Source organism: Anas acuta, chromosome Z, assembly GCF_963932015.1.
Source record: "Anas acuta chromosome Z, bAnaAcu1.1, whole genome shotgun sequence".
Classification (NCBI taxonomy): domain Eukaryota; kingdom Metazoa; phylum Chordata; class Aves; order Anseriformes; family Anatidae; genus Anas; species Anas acuta.
Window position 1 is genome coordinate 15,426,403 of NC_089017.1, and position 24,116 is coordinate 15,450,518.

A 24,116-nucleotide genomic window follows, 5' to 3' on the forward strand; every position below is an offset into this window, starting at 1 on the left:
GCATTTGATAACTTTAATGGATAGTAAAGTTAATGTTCATATTCACTTCATGAGGTTGATATGCCTGTTCTATTAATAACTGCTTAAGTTACTGATGCATTTGTAAAAAGTATGTTCCTAGCTTTAAAAAACAAATATGATTCTGTATTTTTTTTCCCCAGCATACATTAGGTAATGTGAATTCCCAATGTTTTACAGTCCACCGTATGCACACCACATACTTCTTCTGACTAGAAACAAACACTTGCTTTGTGTGCTGGTCAGCTTACTGTTGTATTCATCATCTCACTTTAAAATAATAGTAAAAATATATAAACTTCCAGTCTTGATTAGAAAATCTTCCAAGAACAAAAGTATGAGAAGCAAAGCTGAACTATTTGTCTGAGTTTGCAGACAGGCTTGAAGTCCTCTGGCAATGGAAAGGGATGGGTTACAACAGATCTCATCAGTGCCACCAACTACCCCCGTGACACAAGCACACAGCAGATAACGGGCAGGCTTGGAGCACCGCTCGCTTCTCAACAATGTTACATGTGTCCCCAAAGGCAAGAGAGCATTGCAGGGCAGGAAGCGGGTGAAAACACAAACTGTGTAGGTTTGTGCAGAGTGTGTTATTTCACAACAGCCAAGGCACTGGGAAAGAAACCAAAAAAGAAAACAGAAACATCCCTCCCCTCCCCAACCCCCCCAACTCCTCCTTCAAGCAGCAATTAAGGTGCAGTTGCCTCAGATGCCTACTAATTAAATTACAGAGTGGAAGTAAGATTTAAGACCCAAACTTGTCCTCTCATCCCCTACTTAAGTCTGTCAGTCAACTTCAGTTTCCTATGACCATGAAATTGTTCAAGTTCATGTATTAATTGGAAGAAAGAAAGAAAGAAAGAAAGAAAGAAAGAAAGAAAGAAAGAAAGAAAGAAAGAAAGAAAGAAAGAAAGAAAGCAGAAAAACAAACAAAAAACCCTCTATGTACATCAGCATGCCTCTATTTATACCAAATCTGAAATATCTAAAAAAGGCATGAGCACAGGAATAATAGCTACCTGGAAAGGAAAAAAATATTCTCACAATCTCAGTATAATTGCTTTCTTCTATCTGCACTTCTACTTTATCTCAACAGCAGTTTTATTTTTATATCATTCCTATAACCAATTGATCTTTCATGTACCTGAAACTGTGAAACAGACAGATGTATGTCTCTGACGACGAAAGAAAAGCATCAAGTTTTAGCTCGCAAGTGCTACTAAGACTTGTTTCAGCAGAAGTTTTCCAGTGCATTTTTATCTTCTTGCAGTTAAAATCTAGTCATTCCATTAAAAAAAAAAAAAAAAAAAAAAAAGCTCCGTATGAAGGGATATACTAAAAGCTGTCCTAGAAATCCCAAGCACTGACTACGTATCAACCAACTGCATTATCTGCACGGTGAGGAGCTCACCTATGATAAAGCTTCTGAAACCATTTCAGCAGCAACCAAAAAGAACTGCAGCAAATCCACTCCCACCCAACTAGGAAATGCACATGTTTTACTGATGCTAGTAAAATAGGAAAAAAACAAATAAACAAAAAAAAAAAAACCCCAACCAACACAACTAATTCCCAAATTAGCAAATGCAATCTTACCTTGGTCCAGTATTCAGACATACAAAACTTTGCCCATGCTTCATAGTATAAGAAATATACAGTCATTTTACTGAGAAATATCAGCTCTGGGCTTTAAAGTTTTTGCATCCACAGAGATATTCTATGATTTGTCAAATAACTCATCACCATTTCTCAGGAGTAAATATGCTTAGAGATTTTTCCAGCTAAAATTTTCATTGCAAGTGAAAAATAATTTAACTTAAAGACACCCTTATATACTTATTTCTGTTTTTGTTTGTTTGTTTGCAAGCTGTCTTCTTGCAAGTAGTGTGTTTCATAAAACCTCTGTCTGATGTGCACATACAGAACAGCTTTGTAAATCCAGCCAGATACTTTCTGTTGAGCCACACCACCCTGCCTGTACTCCAAAATGGCAGCCTCATCTCTGCTTGTTGCTATGGCCACGCCATACGTCAGGGCTTGCACTTTTTTTTTTCTTTTTTTTTTTTTTCCCCAGCACTGTTTGTTTATGACAGGCCTAGGTGCTTCCTATTATGGTGCCTGCATCAGCGCAGTGTGTGCTCGCAGCAGCTGCTGAGGCGATCAAAATGCAGCAGGGGACAGAGATGCTGAGGAATCCGAGCATGCTCGCTGCAGAGCTGTGCTCCAGGGCCGCCTCAAGAAACATTAAACAGCCTGCAAATACTGAGCACAGGTTTGGCCGGAAAAGCCCTTTCGGTGGCAAACATTGAACACAGCTCAGCTAAGGCTGAAAAGGGAGAATCATAGGGAGCTACGTGTTTTGAAAGCAAAATAAATAAGGCATTTTGCAAGATCTCAAAACACCTGTCCTTCTGCTGGTTCTCAGATGCTGCTACTGAGCGTCAGAGACGCAAGCATTTTAATTCACATAACAAGAGCACAGTAAAAATCTGATCCTTATTAACTTTCAAATGTCAATTTAATATTTTGTAACTTATTTTCATTCCTCTTAGCTACAATAGGGGAGGGAACTGAGGCTGTATAGTTTGGAGAAGAGGAGGCTGAGGAGAGACTTAATTGCTCTCTACAGCTCCCTGAAAGGAGATTGTAGCGAGGTGGGTGTCAGTCTCTTCTCTCAGGTGACAAGTGATTGGACATGAGGACACAGCCTCAAGTTGTGCAAGTGAAGGTTAGATCAGATACCAGGAAGAATTTCTTCACAGACAGAATGGGTAGACATTGGAATGGAGTGCCCAGGGAATTGGTGGAGTTGCCATCCCTGGAGGTATTTGAGAAGTGGCACTTAGGGACGTAGTTTAGCAGTGGACTAGGTAGTGTTAGGTTGATCGTTGGACTTGGTGATCTTGATGGTCTTTTCCAGCTTAAATGAGAGATCCTATGAGATACTGAATATCTATGAGATTCTATGGGTACTGAAAACATTTTCGTTGCTTCGTGTGTACTGGGAGGGAAGGTCAATTTGTGCATAGGGAAAACATAGCCAAAACCAAAGGTATAGTAACTCTCATACCACCCACCTATCAGTTCTAATGCATCAGGATTCACACCCACTCTATGGTAGGAAACTAAGTCACTGATGGTATGTTTGTGGCAAATAAAGTTTCTCAACAGTAACTAAGCATTTAAATAGCCAAAGAATGGTAATACTGCTGACATAGTGAAGAACATCTGCAAGCCTAGGGGTAATCAAGCTTAGAGCCAGTATCATCCTTCAGACCATGTACAGAAGCATACGGCAAATCAAACCTTTCTTCTCAAAAAAAAAAAAAAGTTTTAAAATATATAAATATATTCAAATATTCCTTGTATTTATCATTATTTATGACAGCCCCAATAAAGTTCGGCAAATTTCAAGCACAGAAAATACAGCTCTGAAGACTGAATGCATGAAAAAAGTCTACTTTCTAGTCTCTTGTGCCCATTTTTCATTAAAACATGCTCAGATATGCTCAAGTCCACAATACCTATTTGGCAGCCTACTTTTCAGTTGCTTCTGTTCTTCAAATTCTTTCTTGCTCTATTGTTGAAACACCAATATCTTGCTATTTCTTTAGTTCTTCACTAACCCCTATTATGCCTTCTTTTTGCCATTCTTTTCTATTGGAGTTACACCACTTTTCCAGTGTCCCTAGGATGAAGTTTGTAAGAAAGTCCTCTAAAGAGCACAGCCAAAAGGCCAGCTTGGGTGTTTACCCTTTCTTTGTAGAAACCAGCTCTGAAATCTAATGACTGCTTCCCTGGGTCAGCAAGTACACATGAATCATATCTTCACTTAGTAAAAATCACTGTTCATTTAGACCACCCTTTCAAGATGCAGTGGGTGGCTGATGTATTGTGAAAATCATTGTTTATGCATATAAGAAACACTTCATGGTGAGCTACCTTTTAGTTTACGTTTTATAGAGCATTTATATAATGTTAACTTGAGAAAAAGTAAGAAAGAATATTTGGCTCCTTAATTTCTAGCAGTTAAAGTAGCGTTTTCATTACAAATTGGTGCAGTGCTGCCTTCATGAATCTTTTGACTGGTATCAGCGTACCAGATAAAGGCATTTCATGATTAAATTCCACCTTATCACCCTTTCAAGGGAAGGTCAGTTGTCTCCACTTTAAACTTGATTTCTGGTACACAAAATTGAAATAAAATACAAAATACCAATAGTTAGTCATGTTGTTCTTGCCTATTAGAAAAGACATCTTTGTTACAACTGTTCATTCCAAAATGCCAAAAGCAGTTTAGGAAAGCAATGCTACTATTTCAGCTGGCAGCATAAGGTTGTCTGAGATTCTGGGTAAAATTATCACATTAAGGCTCTACAGTCAACCTTGGCCACAACAAGGTCAGACAGCCTGGTTTAAATATGTTAACTCTTACTTGAACAGGTCCTTTCAATCATATAAAATAATACATTTAAGAAGCTCAGTATCTTTCTATCTATCAAAAAATACTGCTGAGCTAATGTATCAGAGGAATATTACTGATATAGCAGAACGATTACGATATTGCAGCTAACTATAAATTTCCTGTAATCTATACCAGATTAAAGTTAACTCTGCTTTTATTCTAGTATCTTTACAGGATTTTGAATAAATTGCTTGTAGATTTCCTCAAAAAGACAAGTTTTTGGGAAAAATGATAATGTTTCTAGTTAATATATGGTGCTTATGAATGTATGCAGGCAAAAAATACCATTAACACATACTAAATTAGTGAGGGAGAGTAATGGAGAAGCTTCAAAACCAGCCTAGACTAGTACACATTAAAATAATTGCTGCCTCATTAACACTTTGCCAACATCTAGTGTTGATGAGAGTGGATTGCATTCTGATGTTCTGAAAACACACTAACAAGTGATCTTTCTAACTGGAAAACAATGTCTGTTTGGATGTGAGCTCAGTGAAATCCTGCTGCTGGGCTGTGCCATATGGACACTCCACCCGGACAGCATGACTGAGCACATAACTGTCAGAGCAAGCAGCTCCGAAAGATACTTTCAGTCAGTTAGTGACTATGACAGCTATAAACACATCTTAATCATTCCATCTCAGTTCCCAAACCTGCAAAACAGAAATACTTCTCATCTACAAACGCAGAGACATACATGCCATGGAATATCACTGTAGCATAGCATAGGCAATTTTTTTTAAAGCTAACTTTCAGGATAAGTAGATGAAAAAGACCTGTGCTGTTTCACAGGTGAAATGCTATCTCAAAAATTGATGTTATGTATGCTGTTTTAAGTACATCCATAAGCTGCTTCCATACTTTTTGTATAATTTAGAAACCATCTTGAACTGGGAAAGATGGGCCATTACTACGCAAAACTACACTTTTATATTAATTGCAACTCAGACATTTGTCTGTTATACCAAAAGATGCAAATCAATCAAATTTATCTGAAAGGTCTGCTTCCAGTTTAACTTCCCTTTGTCCTTTTGCTTTGCCTCCCCATCTAAAGCCAATAACAAAAATGAATCAATAAGCCAGCAGCCTTTCCCGCAGCAATGGCAACAGCATGTTTAGTTAAACACTCTCTTGTTGAGGAATTTGATAGAAGTCAGTCAGCTCAATTTCATTAGCTGATCATATATTAGTGGCTTACAACTTAATTAACAGAAAAAGCTAGCTGTTTAAATTTTATTTGCAGATAATCTCGTAAACAGGCCCTGCACACCAGCTTGATTCACTGCTGCTCCGCTGCTTGTGATTCATGGCAGATACTATCACCAGTGCAGCTCCCCTGCAACACCTGGAGTGGGCAAGCAAAGCCAACAAATGGCAGCACTTGCACAGCAGTGTCTCCCTGGGCTGGACATTCAGATGTCCCACCACAACCAGGCCCTGCCACCCAGCCAGGTAAGGGCAGCCACGTGGAAGCTGCAGCTGGTCTGCTCAGAGGCAATAACCAGCATAATGCACAGGTGCTGGCCACCATGCCGCTCACAGTTTCAAGGCAGGATGAGTAGCATTGCTAAGATGCGTTTTCTTACTTACAAGCAGTTTTGCTGCTACACAGGGGACTGGCTGCAAGAGACTAGAACTGGGATTCATTTCTATTACAGAAATGTTCTCCACATTAAAGGACACATCCATCTGTAACACACAATTCTATGGTATGTCTCCTAAATGTGGAAACTTTTGGTAGATGACACCAAACAAAACCCCTTGCTAACGTAACTGAGAGAGCAGGATGGTTTCTTAGGGCAGTTTCTTTATGATGCAGAGGCTGGATTGACATTTCAGTTCACACCACATTCATAGTACCAAAACTTTATACGAATGCAGAAGCTGCCTTTTATTGGAAACAAAATAAAATAATAAAAAGCCATCCACTTCTTTCTGAAATGCTTCATATCTTACTGTCTAACTTTGATTACAGCAGTGTACTACAAAAAATTCAATACAGACTTTAAATACTGACAAAAGCCACAAGTAGATAGACACTAATGTCTTTCACTAGCCATAAATTCCACCATTATTGTTAAGCAAGAAGTTATGAAATATTCATGTGCATGAGGTCTTTTCCAAATAACACCTTTGAAACATTTTGTATTCTATGTAAATGCAACAAAAAGGTACCTTGATATCTTTGTTTTTACTTCATAATTTCCAAATCCTCTACTAGGTTGTGGTTGGAAGTATTTTCTCACATCAAGTCCTACTTATTTACTCAATACTATTTCATCTGTATTATTCCATGTCATTACGCTAAAATGAAAGAACCATTCATGCTGCAGCACTTCCTATAATTGAAGAGGCTACAAAAAGGGTTGTTTGTGTGCATGTATGGGCCATTTGCTTATATTTATGGAAAAAAATTATCAAGTTATAAATTACTGGAAAGCTATGTAACAACCCAAGAAGAAGCTAAGAAGCTGAGAAGTGTTAAGTAATAGCAAGTTTCAGACATGCATCATTCCTCTAAGGTAGCAGGGAATAGGAGACGCAGAGCTAAATTATTATTTTTTTTAAACTTAAAAGTACATACGGAATCTATGAGATTAATGGTTACTGACTTGTTTAGTGCCTTGAAATGCTACTTTGTTCTTTGTATTTGCCATTATGGCTCAAACCTAGGCCCCCAGGTTTCTAAATCACAAGTGCCTGATCATCGTATCCTGGGGTGGCCAACATTTGCCATTTCTGCACAAGGAGAAGGGGTAATTCTGAACCCAGACATTTAGCCCGATGCACCACACTTGTTTTCATCTCTCAGCAATAAACCTACATCTCCAAAAATGCAGGTGTCTCCTAGAGACCTGCAACACCAAAATCCCCTCTTCTGGCCTCAGAGGAACAAGGTCTTTCATGAATTTTCCTCATTTGACACCAATCTAACAGCCTCTAGGGAGGCAGCACACATTGGCACCTATCAGATTCAGCCACTACTGATATGATGTCACTATTCCATCCCCTCATTTCTGAGAAGATGGATGTGTTCATAAGCGATAAGGGCAGCTGGGGCAAGCCATCTGCTGGAGAAAAAGCTTCAGCTGCTATCTCATTCTTTCACCGTGGCACATCTTTGCACAATATACACAACAAAGTACTATCTCCTTTATATAAATATACCTCACTCATCACTTCAGTTGCCTGAGGGCAAGTTTTCTGTTCTCCAGAAGCATGAGTAGTCTGACATGGGAGCAAGTAAGGTTGCTCCAGAGGCACAGCACTCCAGCCCAGAGGTCTTAAAATTTGTGTGTGCTGGCTTCAGACCATGAAAAGGCAGGAGAGTATCTGGGAAGGAGGTTCTTCCTTAACTCCACAGTCCTCTTCCTTTTCTCCTGTTATGAAGTGCAAGAAAACTGGTGCCTAATTATGCATTAATTCAACTTCCCACTCAACACTTTATCAGGATTCTTTTACTCTGTCACTGTGCAAATTGAAATCTTTGATGAATAAAAATTTTCCTTACGTTGTACACAAACAAGCTTTGCCTTGATAACAGCTGCCCCTTACTTAATTGTAATCTTCATTAGAAGTAGCACTCTAAAGCGCTAACCAAATCCTCGGATTTTCCTAGAAAGGTCTAGAAACGTCAAGAGCCAATTAAACCATCATGTCAATGAGCCAAGTGTGATGGCATTGCCAGACATTATATAAGAGGACTGTCACACAATAAACCCCATCAAGTTTTTCCATCTGCTTATCTGCCCTCTTTATGTCTGAGAAGCAAAGCAGAGGTCTTGTCTGCTTTGCAACAATTTAGTCATGATAGCGACAATTTTTTTTTTCTACTCATTTCCAGCATGTATTTTTCATGTGCCATAACTGAAATGCAAGAGAATGACTGATGTTTAAATCCTCGTAAATGGATATGACAACATTATCCTTTCCCTTAATTGGAAACAGGTCACTCTAATCGGTGACTATGACAGAAGAGGATACAATTTTACTCTGGCTGAGCTCTCACATTTGGAAAAAGCATTGCAGAAAAATTATACTCCTACATATGAAATGGAATTTCTGAAGATAAGCTTCTAAACGGGTGACAAACCAGTCACCAAAGTTGACAGTGACAATTCAAAAAAAAAAAAAAAGCCACTAAAAACTAGCCCATTAATAAAAGATTGAGCAAGAGACATTAAACATTTTTATTAGTTCTAGCTCATCCAGACTCCTACAAAATTGCCATCCAAGCTTTTCCACAGAAGAAGACAAAGATAAATCAGGGATGCAGGCAGCAGGGGCTCTCCACAAACAAAACTTCTGTTTGAACCATGATAGGAAATGTATACATAGTCCATTATTTCAACTAAGTAATTAGTTTAGCTTCACTCTTTCCCTGGATATTACGTTAGTTGGCTCCCAGTTGCCCATGTGAGCCTTTTAATGTTGTAGAGCAGGAAAGGAAAAAATACTTTGCAGCAGCAGGAAGATGTGATTATAAAACAGCTCAAATTGGCAGGAGCCATCATGAGAGAATGTGAAAAAAAAAAAAAAAGAAAGAAAAAAAAAGGAAAAAAAGAACAATAACTGAGCGGATTACGTTGTCTGTTTCCTTCATGCCTAACTTTCATTTACACTAAATGTTTACAGCTTGGAAACTGTATTTAAAACAAACAAACAAACAAACAAAAAATCATTAGGATTATGATCTAAGCATAAGTAATGGGTGACACGTACAGTACAATAAACATATACCAAAACACCACTAACATCTGCGGTCAGTATCACATTAGTGTAGTCTTTGGAAGGTAGCTGGTAGATAACACTTCACTTTGGGCATCTTCACAGCACTCAAAGATTCCAAGAGGGTTTTGAAATACTGTCTGTCACTACGAACAGTTTGTAAACAGACATTTGTTTTAATCCGGGAGCATTTTAACATACTGGTGTACAAATTGAACAACTATAATATAGGTCTTCTTTTAAAAAGTATTTTCAAATTCTTTTTTGACCAGTTGGCATGGTCATACTACATGAAACCTAAAAATTGTTAGCTTTGATATCTACAAAAGCTTCCTCGAGAAAGGAAGTTTATATAGCAGGAAAGGAACCTCTGTCACAACCCTTACATTAATCTCAAGTGACCTCTTCCATACTCCTGTTTGTGACCAGTTACTAGCAAATCCTGAAAAAAAAAATAATGCTGTAAACTGCAGCAAACACTTAACATTGAAACAAAAGCAATACAAATTGCTTTTTTTCCATGTCTAAATTCAAATACTCAGACACCCCCAGAGCATTGCACTGGAGGTGTTTGCAAAAATCATGATTACAGAAGTGAAAACATGCTTTTGCATATCAGTTTCATTATAAGTATTACTTCACGTTTGACTAACCTACAATTAGTGCTGTCCAGCAGAAACTGTTTGTTGCACCTTTGTATTGGCTGTCATATATACATCTATTGTCTGTCACAGTAGTAATATCAAGTCCAGATCCAGAATCAGGCACTTAATCTGAAGTTAAGAAACCACAATCAGCAAGCTAGTAGGCACATAAAAACTCTGTTTTTCAACAGAGACATTACTGACAATTCAGTTTGGAAGAAACTGTTGCAGGTTAGCATCTCTGGAAATCAGAACACAGAGGCAACTGACTATGAGCTGGGATCCTACCTTTAGTGATCCAAATTGCTAAAGCATTTCCTAATTAATTTCTTTCAATTCAAATAAATATCACTTTAAAAAAAAAGACTCATAACAAAACAAAACAAAAAACACCAACAATGATAGAGCCACAGTCCACAGATATTAGTCAATATTAACAGTACATGGCATGGAAAATAAGAAATTAGTCTCCAAACATGAAAAACATTTTCATCTATTTTCATAATTTAAAGTGCTCATTTGTTTTCTAGTCTCTGAGCCTGAAGATCTTACAGGTTTTCTGCACAGGTAAAAGGACAAGAAACTTCCTGTGTTTTTAGTTAAAAAACTGGGATTCTGTAGGTAACACCAACTCCAGAAGCTGGTAATTTAAGCGAGCACAAGGTATTGTAAGAATCATAATAACGTAATAACAACTGATAATGCTTTTAAATACAGCATCTTTCCGAAAAGGGATTTATCAACAACCTACGCCTATGGGTGCATCATGGCCCTAATCCACCTGTTACTTCATGCGCAATGCCTCTCAGCCCTTGGAAAGCTCCTTATCACCAGGACAGCTGGACATGGGGCATCTTCTGGATTTTACAGTGATCCCAGTATAACTTCGTCAGCCAAGCACTGTGGCTGCCTTCCCATGGAGCTGACCCATAGTACACTTCCAGTTTTCAGGGTTGCACTTACTGTCACAACACGCCAGGGCTCATCCCCTGGGGAAAATGCGCCATGCCTCCTGGTTCAAGCACTTTTAAGCAGGGAGAAGAAAAAAAAGGATCTTTTCATCTCTCTGTATCACCTTACTTTCAGTCACACAAAGCTGTGAGCTGGCACATCACTGACTACTACTAACTGAGTACCAGGAGCATCTAAACAAAATAAATACACTCGGATTGGGGTATGCCAAGGCAAGTCCTACACAAGCATCACCACAGTAAGGGGATTCCACTAGGATGCAGTGGTTCTGGCTGCCCACTCGCCACCCAGGAGAGGGATCAGAGATCAGAACTGGCCTGCTTCAGGCATTCAGGACATGTCATATTGTTTCTTCTCTGTTACTTTGTACACTGCTATGGCAGCCTTTGCATGTTGGTCAAAAGCTCATACATGATGCAGAGCTCACCCCTTATATCTCACACAAGTTCATGTAAATACACAAAGCTAAGATGGATGAAAATGTTGTTATATGCAAAAAGTGTGGGGTGTACATAAGAGAAGTAGCTGAGAATCTGGGGTAAAAGGAAAAGAAAAAAAGAAAAATTATTTCTTAAAGAAACTCATATAAGGGGAAAGGAAAATATAGTGAGAAAACATGGTATGTACCTACAGCGTTCCTTCTCTTGATTTTCTCTAGAGAACATGCTTTTCTCTATTGAATCTGCTTTGGCAGGGGGGTTGGACCCAATGATCCCTTGAGGGATCATCCGTTGATGATTCCAACCCTTACAATTCTATGATTCCGTGATTCTCACCTGATTTTGCAGGAATTTTTCATGGTGTAGAGGGCTGGGTACCTTTGAATATTCCTGATGGACTTAATTCTATTTCCTCAGCCTTGAGAATGGTTTCTGTTCTTCAGGCTTCAACATAAACTAATATAACTCCACTTACATATGTGCTTTACAGAGATGTTGCAGTTTGCAGTTAGATTAAGATAGGAGGTGCTGTCTCTCAAAACTGGATATGTTTTCATACTCAAGAGTACCATGATTATTTAGAACAATCTGTTTCACACCTAAAAGTAAAATTCTTCTGCACTGAGTTTTCTTGCATTATTACATGGGCTCACTTATTTAATGCAAGATTGTTCACGTTACGACTAACGGCTTTTTTTTTCTTTAACAGTAAAAAAAAAAATTAAAAAGCCCTGAAAGACATCACAGAGATTTTTATACAAGGTGGAAGGATTTCCCAAAAATGGGGATAAAGGTATATCTCAATGACTGAGTATGACCTCCAAAGCTGTGCAGTGGCTATTTCTTCCCAATATAGTAATAGCAGACTCTTCCTAAATACTGCAATATGAAATTATACATAGCAGCTAAGTGCCTTAGACATGTCCAACCATATTTCATAGATCAAGCAGACTAAGGTCATACATTGCTGTGACACCAAATTCCAGTTTTGATGTAAAACTCAGCATCATTCTTACTGACCTTCAGATTAACTCTGACGACTAGGATTACTGTGTGGCCCGCATGTTATGTTTGAAATTACAAGATGACAAACTTTCTCTGAATCACATTTTCTTTTTCATTTGAATAAATACATGTGAAGAGTGTTTATCCTGTAATCTACAGCAGACAACTCTCTAAGTAGTTCAAACAAATACAAGCAAACTAGTGTTAGATGTAGCACCTTTGTATTTTCTTAAAGATATGAAGCAGTCATCATGTTGTATGTTAAAAATAGGCCCTCTTTTAAGAAAAAACGTGAGTATATATGGGAGAACTTGAGTAGAACTGATTCATAATCATTTTTATCTTTAGTGTCTTGGGGACACTACAAATAGGGGAATTGACAGATGTTCAAACTTCACAGTACGGCAAGATCAGACCCCAGGCATGGGTCTGACCTTACTCCCTTTGAAAATAATGTAAATTTTACCACTAGATTCAAAATGCTGAAATGAACTCTAAAACTCTTGACTTTGTATCTTGATGGCACATACCCAGTATGTCTTGAATAATTAGATCTTTCAACTGGCAATAAAATCTGAAAATGGTTCTGAGAATAGGGCAATGCCAAGCGGGTAACTCTTAATAATGGAGATTTAATTGCTGCCGAGAGTCTCTGAAGACTTGAGAAGCACAAGGCATGACAAAGAAATAAACTGGTTTTATTACAGGACAAAACCACACTACAGTGCGAACAATCCACATCTTACCCACAGGCTGAGTTGAACATGAGCTCAAAAGCAGACAAGAAGAAATAGCAGATGTTTGGTAAGGGCAATCAAAGGAGGGCAGCAGAATTTAAAAGGGCATAAGCCGAGACAAAACACTCTCAACATTTTTTTGACTTTCAAAAATCCTAATTGCAACTAAAAGGGCTGTAAAATATAGCTGCTAAACTACAAATCATGAGCAGCTTTTACAGACGTAAGTGAGGCAAGAAACAGCCCATTTATTTGCTATAATTAAAACCTTCTTCTCTCTTATTGTACATGTAGCTCCCCAAATACTTGGAATATCTGTTGATGACAAATGCAAAAAATACATTCTGAAGCAAGACAGCAGGCTTATTAACTTGGCTTCAGCAATTAACACCAGAAATGTAGCAGCTACATGGTGCTCGTAAACCAAAATCATGAAAGAAAGTGTATGCATGAATGTTGTACATGCAAACTCTTGAAACTGCAAAACACAGTTTTCAGTCACAACAGAGCCCAGCACACGTTCCCTGGATATTTTGAAATTTGATGAAGTGAGGTGCACTTGGTCTCGGGAACACACCTCTGGGTCTCAGTATCTATCATGACTGTTACAGTCGCACGCCAGTTGCGCGTGTTCATCTCTTCCAAACTGTCTTAGGAAAACTGGTGGCCTTACTGCTGACAAATACAATTAAGTCTGTATCAGTCCTGGAATTGAGAACTACTTTTGCCACCTCTTCACAGCACTACTTTCTACATGCTTCTCTAGGAAAGAGCTCTTGTTCATAGTGGGATGCGTGTGAGAAGAACGAGCAACTGAACATCACCAGCAGTCAGAAACAGTCTCTTCTGGTTTAGACATTGCAACACACAGCGAAAAGGCATAACTTTCCAAGTCCAAACGCCCGCATTACTTTCACCATTTGTCCCCGGGGTCTGAACAGAGCTGCCTGTTTAAAATGACCAACGCTAGCCCTTCAGGAGCACCACAGCAGGCTTCCTCTCTGCCCGCGGTGCGCCTCTCAGCCACTCGGGCAGCGCATCCCCTCGGCGGGCAGCCCCGGGGCTCCGCCGACCCGGTGCCGCCGTCCCACGGCCGGGGACACGCCGGCTACCCCCGGGACTGGGACCAGAAGCGGGACCAGGACTGCTAATGGGACCGTGGCATCCCCATCCCCGCACCACTGGCATGCGTCGGGCGCGGGCTCCTACCTTGTTCGAGGCCATTTCGCTGACGGAGTGCCTGGTCTGCAGGGTCTCCAGCTGGTCCAGGCACCAGTCCAGCTCCTCCAGGGTCTCGCTGGCCAGCTTTTGGTAGGCCTCCTCTGCGAAGAGATAGGGAAAGGCGTACTCAGTCCTCAAGCGCTTCACGGGGCTAACAGCGAGCTGCAGCGCGTCCATCCTGCCGCGGCCGCCCGCTCCCCGCTGCCCGGTGCCGGCACATGGGTGCTGCTCCTTCATATTGCCCCGGCCGCCGCCCGGCTCCGCTCCCCCTCGGGGCCCGCAGCCCCCGCTGCGCTGCGGCCGGCGGCAGCGGCGTGTGCCGGGCAGCGAGCACAAACTTCCCCGCTCCGCCCCGTGTCGTCCCGGGGACGCGTGTGCCGCCCGCAGCGCCGCCTCCCGGGGCCGTTCGCGGAGCTCCGCGGGCGCTCAGCGGCCGCCCCGTCCCGCCCCGTCCCGCCCCGTCCCGTCCCGTCCCGGGGGCAGCCCCCAGCCGCAGCCCCGGTCCCCGGCCCGGCAGCGGGGAGGCGCAGGCAGGGCTCTGAATCAGCGCCGTTTCCTGTTTTCCTCGCTCCGCCGACGGGTGCCGGCTGCCCGAGGGGACCCCCGCCCCGTCCCCGTCCCAAAAGGGCGCCTGGCCGGAGCGGAGCAGCCAGCTGCCAGGGCTCAGGTGCTGCAGGGACATTTGCTCAAGCCCCACGGATCGCGTGTATCCGTGCGTGCGTGTGCACAGAGTATCTAACACACGTTGGCCCTAAGTGAAAAAAAAAAAAAAAAAAAAAAAGGATGGTGAAAGTTTTGGAAAGGGACCCCACGTCGGAAACGGACCCTCGGTAACATTTCGATCATGACTGCCTCGTGGCACCTGGCCTAAAACTTGCAGAAGTGACCCACACGCAGGGAAAGGCGTTCCTTTATCAGCTGCAGGAGATCTATCAGTATGCAATTAATTACAGAAAAATAATCCCATGTCTAGGGGTGCAATCTCACCTACACAGCCTGACTTTTTTTTTTTTTTTTTCTTAAATATATCTAGGGAAAATTCTGCTCTGCACTGAACCAAGAGCTCAGTGTGTTTTAGCCCGGACGTGCTGGCTTTGCATGCACTGTATCTGAAACATGAAGTTTTGAAACTCCTGGCACGCATGGTTCTGGATCAGCTACATGCAAATGTAACACCACGGTAGAGAAATGTTTGTTCAGTGGGCTTGTTATTCCCATCCAAAACATCTCCCTCAACTTGTTCCACACAAAAATAACTTTTTTTTTTTTTTTTTCCTCAAGATATCAGACAAGCAAAAAATCCAGCAAGCAAATTAACTAAAACTCCTTTTACAATAATTCTAGCATGGGCTAGTACCAAATAGCTCATTGCTTTACTGTTCAACATCCAGGATACCTGATTCATATCTTTTTACATTTCAGAGCACATGCTCCAGACCTTTGAGTTCCCTCAAAGCTGTTAAACCTTGCATAATTATTATTTTGAATAATGTCAATTTTCTTTTGGCAAAAGGCAAAAAGCAAGAACAATTTTGGATTGAGATTAAGTGGCAAAAGTGCTTAAAGGAAATGTTGCAGTGCTTGCCCACATCAGGATTAATCTGTCACCTCTACAAACACAACACTTACAGACACTCACCAAAACCCATTCTCACTGAATTGTAGATACTGTGTTTCAAACATGTCATGCTTACTATGCACACTGCATCTGACCCCCCCCCCCAAAAAAAAAATAAAAAAAAATCCCCTGGTAAATAAAATCAGGATTTCCCAGACTATTTAGCCATCAGAAGAGAATCTGTGGCCTGCTGTAATGCAGCAGGCATCACAGCTCACTAGCTTCATACATTATTTGTAAAGAGTGGCAACTGCAGCTAATTATTGGAGGTGGCTATTATTGACCTCATACCGTAGGTTCCATCGAGATCCATACTAGAAATAGAAATCACTTTGTTTATAATATGTTTGTAATAGTGTGTTGTGTTAAATGCTTTTGATGAAGCAGAAGAGGAGGTTAACATATGCATAGTTATCTGATGACCTTTACAATGATTTCATCGCGGATAACACGCATAATGAAGTGAGGTAAAATGAATCTGTGCAATGCTGTGTTGCTGCTAGCCTGCAGCCTGCCCTTCAGCAGTTCTTGAAAATCAGGTATTGGGAAACTCATGTTTTTCTTCAAAACTAAGCATCATCCTTTCTAATACTTCACAACTAAAAGTGTGAGTGTTTTTTCTGAGAAGTATGAAAAAAAAAAACAAAAAAACAAAATAAACTTGCAGGATGCCATACTTAGGTAAAAGTAACAAAACACTGTTATTTTCAAACTTGAACTTCTTGTTATCCATGTAGCAATGATATATATTTCCTACAGCACCTTACATTTCCAAATCTTTACCTACTACCCACCTGTGCACTATCTTATTGCACATTAGAGAACAGAATCCAACACCCACAAGCAAGTTCCATCACCCTTAGGAGGATGTTTCTGACAACCTCCTGTTGCTGACTCCCACATTCAAGAATGGGAATGGGGTCCTGTGAGGACCCCAGCTGCCCAATCTGACTTAGGAAACTTCTGATGGCCAAAGGTTTGGCTAAATACCACCAGACAGACCTGCTGGACTCAGCACCTCCCGCAAGCTCTCAGACTGCAGAACCATCAGGATAGCTCTGTAAACTTAAATGGAAATAAAAGGAACTCTAAACAATGACAAAGTCCTCATCAAGCAAACATCCCCTGCTGCTCCAGCAGTTCTGAAGAACTATAAGGGAAGCTTTTCTTAACAGTCCTGAAGCTGTAATTGTGGCCCACACTGTCGTTACACAATGTGGTGGAAAATGTTGTCTAGGTTAACAGCTTTCCAAGTATAACACCTCATCACCACTGCACTAATATATATATATACATACATACATATATATATATATATATATACGCCATTCAGTTGTGACCGCCTCACAACACTGTTTCTGACCTCCCTCTTACCTCTAGGGTAGCACCCTGAAATTCCCAACTAGGACTCATGCACTGATCAGTTTTCTGGCATAAGCACCAGACCAAGCTTTAACTTTTGTAAATCAGCGTTTTTTTTGACATTTAAAAAGTGCTTTTTTGTAACTTATTACAGTGTTTAACACCAGTTGCTTTAAAATTTGCATGCTGCTTCTTGTATGCTTTTAGAAAAAAAAGGAAGTGACAGCAAAAGTTCTCTTCACAGTTCACAGATTAATACAAACAATCCCACCACATGTAGCTTTCAGAGTGGTACATAGAAAAAATAAATAAAAAAAAATCGAGGCTAGCAAGATGAACAAGCTCAGACATAAGCAGTTGATGCTGCACAAGCATTTTTTTTTTAAAGGATGTTCTACTGTCTGTTTTTGTAAAATACTTGATTCTTAGCACAACTCCTAATGAAACACCAGAAATAGCTGTGCTTTTATCTGCACCCTTCTTTGGGAACAACTTTTGTTGAAAAATTTCAAAGGGGAAAATTACCATATTACAATAGTTAGGAATTATGTCCACTTAATTAAATGGTTCATCGTGATTTTCTTATACAGTGTCCTAGTATTCCTAGAGGACAAAAAGCAATACTATTCTTTTCTCTGAATTGTACTTACACTAACCTTTTCAGTACTTTAAGCAATTTTAGCACAGCAGAAGGAAAAGGTAATACAGGTTCTTCATTGTTGTTTCATCAGTCGAGACCATGTGATGTGAAGAGCCTAAAAAAGAGTTGACTCTGCAAGCACACAATACAGGGCTCTGGCCACTGTATTGTGTGCTTTAAAATGGGAGTGCCTTGGAGGCAAGATATGGTCACAGAAAAGCAATGCCATGCTCCAGATGGGCTCAGCACGTGTACTGTCTTTTGAGGACACTGGCAAGTGGAAGAAGCTCTGGAAACCTCTAGGCTACTCAAAATAAAGATGAGGTGAATATCGGAGAAACTCTCTGTGAGACTCAGACCCTGGTCATCTTCTGAGTTTTCTGGCCACCTTCACGATTTTCCATGTAGCATAAGATTGAAGTTTGGAGCAACAGAATCACTGGGCCAAGAGCTGCAGTTTCTCTTAATACTACAGCATTTCAAAAAAAAAAATGTTCTGTGGCTCAAATTACTATTATTATTTTCTGTAAATGAGGATGCTAGTACTTAACAGCCTTAATTGAATATATAAGCCATTAGGCTTATATATTCAAGTGACTTCAACACTTCAGTCAACATTGGCACCTTCTATTTTACATAGCCATATTAGCATTGATTCAGCACAGAAACTGCATGCATTTTCTTAGTCACCCATTTCACAACTGAAAAAAAATATTCAGGTATTACTGAGAAGTAAGTATTGTGACTCAAAAGGCATTCTTTGTGGAGTGTTCACATCTCATACTGTTGATAAAATGAAATTATGAAGTATATTTTTTGTTTAGCATCTAGAAATCTGGTAATATTTCATCCCCCCCTCCCCCCCCCCCAATCACAAGTAAAACAGAATACTCTTGACCAGATTTTGGAGTGAGCATCTGGGCAGACAACTCAGCTGCAGCGGTTTTCTCAAAAGCTTTTTTGATGATTCCACTCTGAACGCTCACTTTCTTCCATGCCAGGAATCTCTCCAAGTTTCCATTCTAGTGAAGAAAAATCCTTTATGCCAGTCAGGGGCCTCATACATGGACAGACTGTGTGTTGATGACCAGGACTGGTCTTCTTTCAGACTGTGATGATCAGTAGGGCTTTCCCAATAAACTGATTTACACCATGTCACTAGCTTTAGCCTTAGGCTATGGAAACCATTCTATCTCCCTGAACAGAAAATGCTGTAACTTCCACAAAATATTAGGAGAAAAATGTTAAAGTCTAGTTATGCACAACTTGTCAAAATATTAAGTATTTCTATATTATATTTATATTTTTTTTTAAAAAATGACCATATAGAGAAATACAGATACAAAACATAAATCAAATGAGGACCTAAAGGCAGCATACTACTGTTTTCATGGGGGGAAAAAATGGCTTTCTAACCAACATTTTGTGTTTCGCTCATGGTCTCAGAGAACTCTATGTATGCCATATAACAATCTCTTTATAACTTGCATATGCATATTTCAGGGACAAAGGTAGGAGCAACATACTTACACTCTTACAAAAACAGATAACAGAAAGGCTGTGGACATCTAGGAAGAAGTTATCAGTCTCTTGAAACACATCAATTTTAGTTAGTTCAGAGTAATCAAGTCCCTTCTGACTCCTAAAATTTTGAAGAACTACATAATCAGACTCTCACTATGTAGTTTAGTTTCACTGCATGGGGTGTTGCTTTTGGTGACTCTTCGGCTTTTCTCTGGTGTCGTCTCCTCCTCTCCCCCCTCTCCCCCCTTTTTTTTTCTATTAAATATTTGGTCTACTTCTTGGAAGAAGCTGTGGAATAAAGTCACTCATACATATATAAATTGTTGTGAAGTCTAGAAGTATGCCTGCATTAAGTATTTGCAAATTCATCTGAAGAAATAGTCTTGCAATGCCACAGTAGTATGGCAGACTATCAGAAAAACATTCTTCCATTGAAGACAAGCAGAAAAAACATAGGATCAATACATGCAGCATATTTAAATGATTTACTGCTTTAATGACACAGTGGGTCAAAATGTTTGCATGTTTGCTTGTTGCTACTCTTTGCTCTTATCAAAAATCCCATAAGGCCAAATGAACTTCTGCTACCACACATTCCTACCCAACGCTCTTTTCCCTTCTGTCTGCTTTTGGCAAAGGACCAGCAGGTTCCTGATAGTAGGCCAAGTATGTTCCTACAGTTCTTCACTGTCCATAAGAACCTGCCAGAAGGACCTCATTTGTTCACTGGCAAAAGAAGTAAGTTCTCCTGTAAAGCAACTAACTTTGCTCAAAATAAAGAAAAAGAGGAAAGTTTGTCTGAGGTTTTCAAGTAGTACTACAGCAAAATATCATCTGCTTACATTTTTATTGCTTTATTTCTATGAACAACCTGCATTTTGAGGAAAAGTACATACCTTTTTGAATTTCTTATTTTTCTCAGCAGTTGTAATTGGTTAGATTTTGAGACTCTTGGACAAGGAGTCCAATACTGGGTTCATTGTTCAAACTGCTTTCATATTCTATTTCTTATATAATACAAAAATTCTAGGTGCTAGGGTGTATCCTGAAGATCATTTTCCCCTACAGCTGTAAAACATTTGGTATCTGAGTAGGATACTGCTGTTCTTTCAGCATGAGAGGAGTCACAGATTTTCAAAGTAGAACAAAATTAAATTAATAGTCAAGAAAATAAAAGACATTTTGTCAAAAATTTGGTGGTTCAAATAGTCACACTCTCACATTTGCTGTTCTGTAACAGTGTCTGATCCTACTAGAAGGGATCAAAGGACATTACATTCATTACATTGTCCCCATCAGCATTTTGCTGAAGAGTGCAACTGTTATATATGCTTGGCATTTGGATGAAAGTAACCAGAAATACAAATCATTAAATTTGTGTATGGAAATCTTTAGTGTTAAAAAGACCTAACAATTTTGATTTCCTACTTTCTTAGAACATATGATCAGAACACACACACACACACACAAAAAAAAAAAAAAAAAAAAAAAAAAAAAAGCTTGATTTTTTTAAAAAACAAACAAACAAACAAACAAAACCAACAGCTCATATAAGCCATTAAAAACCACAGACTTCACTTTTAAGCAGATTATTGATGGCTTAGTCTGAAATGCCAATAACTGCAAGACCCAGAAACTCTGTTTTGTCATAATTTTTTTATTACCAACTGAAACTTTTAGACTGAGAGGAAACTTGAAAACTGGGAGTTCCATCTGCGAAAGAATTTCAGGATCCCCGTTTTTTTTTTTTCAAAGGAAAGTTCCTCAAAAACTTTACAAATGCCTATTCAGAAATTACCACCGAATAAAATAAAAATAAATATATCTCTAAGTACCAGGACTAGTAGTTTATTTTCCTAAGCTTTTGTGTCTCCTGGTTGATTTGACTTTTGAATTTAACAACACCTAATGGTGCAGCCTGAGATAGCACAATATTAAAACTTATAGACACACAAGTTTAGAAAAAGTTTCAGCTGGACTTTGCAAAAGAAACCTCAATAGAATTCCTGGTGTCTGATAAAATGGGAAAGCTGAGTGAAAGCTTTCTAAGAACTGAGGAATTCATATTGGCTCTTTTCCATCTAGTCTCTAGCATCTAACAAGAAGTATGCTCAAACTAGACTATTTTTCTTAAAAGAAAGTGTTAATAAGCGTCCTTTGTAGTTGTCCATTTTCACGTTGCACTAAATGAATTTAATAAATCACCACCTCACCTCTAGACTTAGATAACAGCAGTCAATGATTTCAGAAGCTAATACTTTCCTTTTTCTAAGGAAAACACCCCCAAAACATCCTGTGTGTTCCTAGCGTTAATTCGAATTTGAAATAGATTTGCACAGTATTGATAAGATAAACTAAACGAACTGATGGCAAAAGTGAGCAGCTGGAGAACAGTCTTTATCAGGTCATTATGGGGCCCTGGAGACGTAAGACAAAGGAAACCTCCAAGTCTTTCCTCAGTTAGGCAGCAGGAAGCCTGCTCTCTTTTCAGCAAAGCTAATTCCCTTTCAGCAGGGAATTAGGAGAAGGTGCAACTTCATTCAGCTTCACTGCTGAAAGCATTAGAAAGGGAAGTAGCAGGGATCAGTTTTTCACCTTTCCTTTAATGAAACTGTCCTCATTCCCTTCACATGCCATTAGCTGGGCTGTATTTACATGGGACAAAGGATTAGGCTTTTGCACTCCTCAGCAAACCAAGAACACATGCAATGTATCTCTTTAACTTCAATATTTGTTTTGTTCTTAAAGCTTCTCTCTTGGGTCAAGTGATGTCTGAGTCAGCATTCGGGCTAGCAGCATGCTTCATATCACTGGACAGACCCAACACATCCGGTGCACTACTAAAGATAATAGTAAAACCTGAAGTTCCTGTCTGAATGGATACTCTTGGTGAATGAGTATGTGCTAAATCAGACCCTTACTAGTATCTGCAGGTCATCAATTGCACCTCCTGTCTTATATAAAACTCCAGTTCTAAAAGAACCTTTACTGTTATCTTGAATGTTTTTCTTATCTCTTTTGTTTTAGTGTCATTGCTCATTAATATATTAAAAATGTTATAAAAGTAGTGCCTGAGAGCCTCATTCAGGATTAGATCTCATTTATATAATAGGTGGTGCAAAGCCTTCAAGCCTCTGGGTCCTCTCCCATGATTTTTAAAACATAACCTCACTTCCTAGTTATGCTATTTATTAAGCAAATACTGTTCCCATCCACTTGATTATCTGCTTTTGTGGAGGAAACCAAATACTACTCTGAGAGTCAGATACACAAAACTGTTATTACATTTGTGTCATCAGTAAGAAACCTACGGTTTAAACTGAATGAACTATGTTAGTCATGCAGTTTCTTTACACTGGACAATGAGTCAGTCATTCTTTCTGCTACATTTCTGTGTCATATTGTCTCAGGAAATTATCCCAGAGGCTACCAGCCCTCGAGCTAACATTGTAAGTACCAGTCACTGTTACTGCTGCTGCGAAAAGGCCAGGCTGGGAGAGGGTTTGTTTTGGATGATAGGTATGCAACGGATAAACGTCATCCATCAAAACCACAAGACAGCTCAACCTGCTCCTCCATGCGTCAAGTTGAAAACTCGACAAACACTGTGTCAGTCTTTCCCTTACAGCAAATTTCAGCTCTTTCACAATATTCATTAACAGTTCATTTCCCTGAAACCCACAGAATGATTTTTTTCCCTTATATTTTATTTTAGTTAAAGCCTTGAGCCAAATGTTGATTTAAACATTGATTTAAGTGGTGCCACATTCTTTCATATTAACCGATGATCTCTGCCTCTAACTTTTAGGTAGATGAAGTAAAAGAGATCAAAAGCAGGGTAATAAATAAAAGGTGAAGGAAAGATACATTACTGTAATTATTTGTCTACCTCATTCTGGAGCTTATGTATTGAGGAAGATTGCCCAACACTTTATTTTCTCCTTCCATGAGTACAGATCCAAATTAAAAGAGATGGGAAACTTTTTTTCCACAACATAAAATTTTTGAGATTTAAAACCAAGCAACCAAACAAAAACCACCAACAACTATCTATATATTCTGCTCTACGGAAGGGTGACAACTAACTGGTTCAAAGTTTGTTTGTTTGTTTGTTTGTTCCTGAAATGCAATAATATAAGAGTTTACCCTAAAATAGCTAACAGCCTGATTATTATGCAACTCTCTTGGAACAGACAGGGCTAACATTTTTTTACTACATTTTCCCACATCCTGTACAAGCATCCTAAATGCAGGGTTGTTTACTATTTTCAAGGCTGGTCTCAAATTTTTTTCTGCTGAAGTTCTGATATGAATACATAATAAAGAGGAAGCTTTTACCCTCCTAGCCCTGCAAATGATCGGTATCTCCGTGGCTCAAAGCTTTATTTATTTATACGAAGTGGAGCAGCTCTAAGAAGAGATAGTGAGATGCACACCACAACTGCTTTGTTTGAGATTCTTCCCCAATAGCCAGGCTGTGGAGGTACTTCGGTCTGAAAACGCCCTTGTATTGCTCTTCTCATAATGCCATCTGAGAGAGATAAGACATTTTTCTAAGTGATGCTGGTACAGTTCCAAAAATAAATTTGAGTGGGTTTGAAAATTATTATTTGAAATTATTATTTTAAAATTATTTTCTAACAGGAAACAAGAGTAAGATTTCTGAACCTCTGAAGGTAATCAGCTAAATTTTGCTAATGGGTCTGGGATCTTACCCGAGGTAATTGCGACAGGTTTGA

At 39.5% G+C, this 24,116-nt stretch overlaps 1 protein-coding gene across 6 annotated transcripts in view; it reads right to left on the minus strand.

Moving 5' to 3' along the window:
- The window catches only part of PDE4D (phosphodiesterase 4D), a 525,614-nt gene that overhangs the window by 40,701 nt on the left and 460,797 nt on the right, over positions 1-24,116 (minus strand). For 5 of the 6 annotated variants that reach the window (XM_068666381.1, XM_068666380.1, XM_068666382.1 and 2 more), the window contains one exon: positions 14,222-14,334. In XM_068666381.1, coding sequence (XP_068522482.1) covers positions 14,222-14,334 — 113 coding nt within the window. Of the gene's footprint in view, positions 1-1,617; positions 2,284-14,221; positions 14,335-24,116 lie in introns of those variants that run through there. The other variant, XM_068666386.1, reaches the window with a different exon arrangement.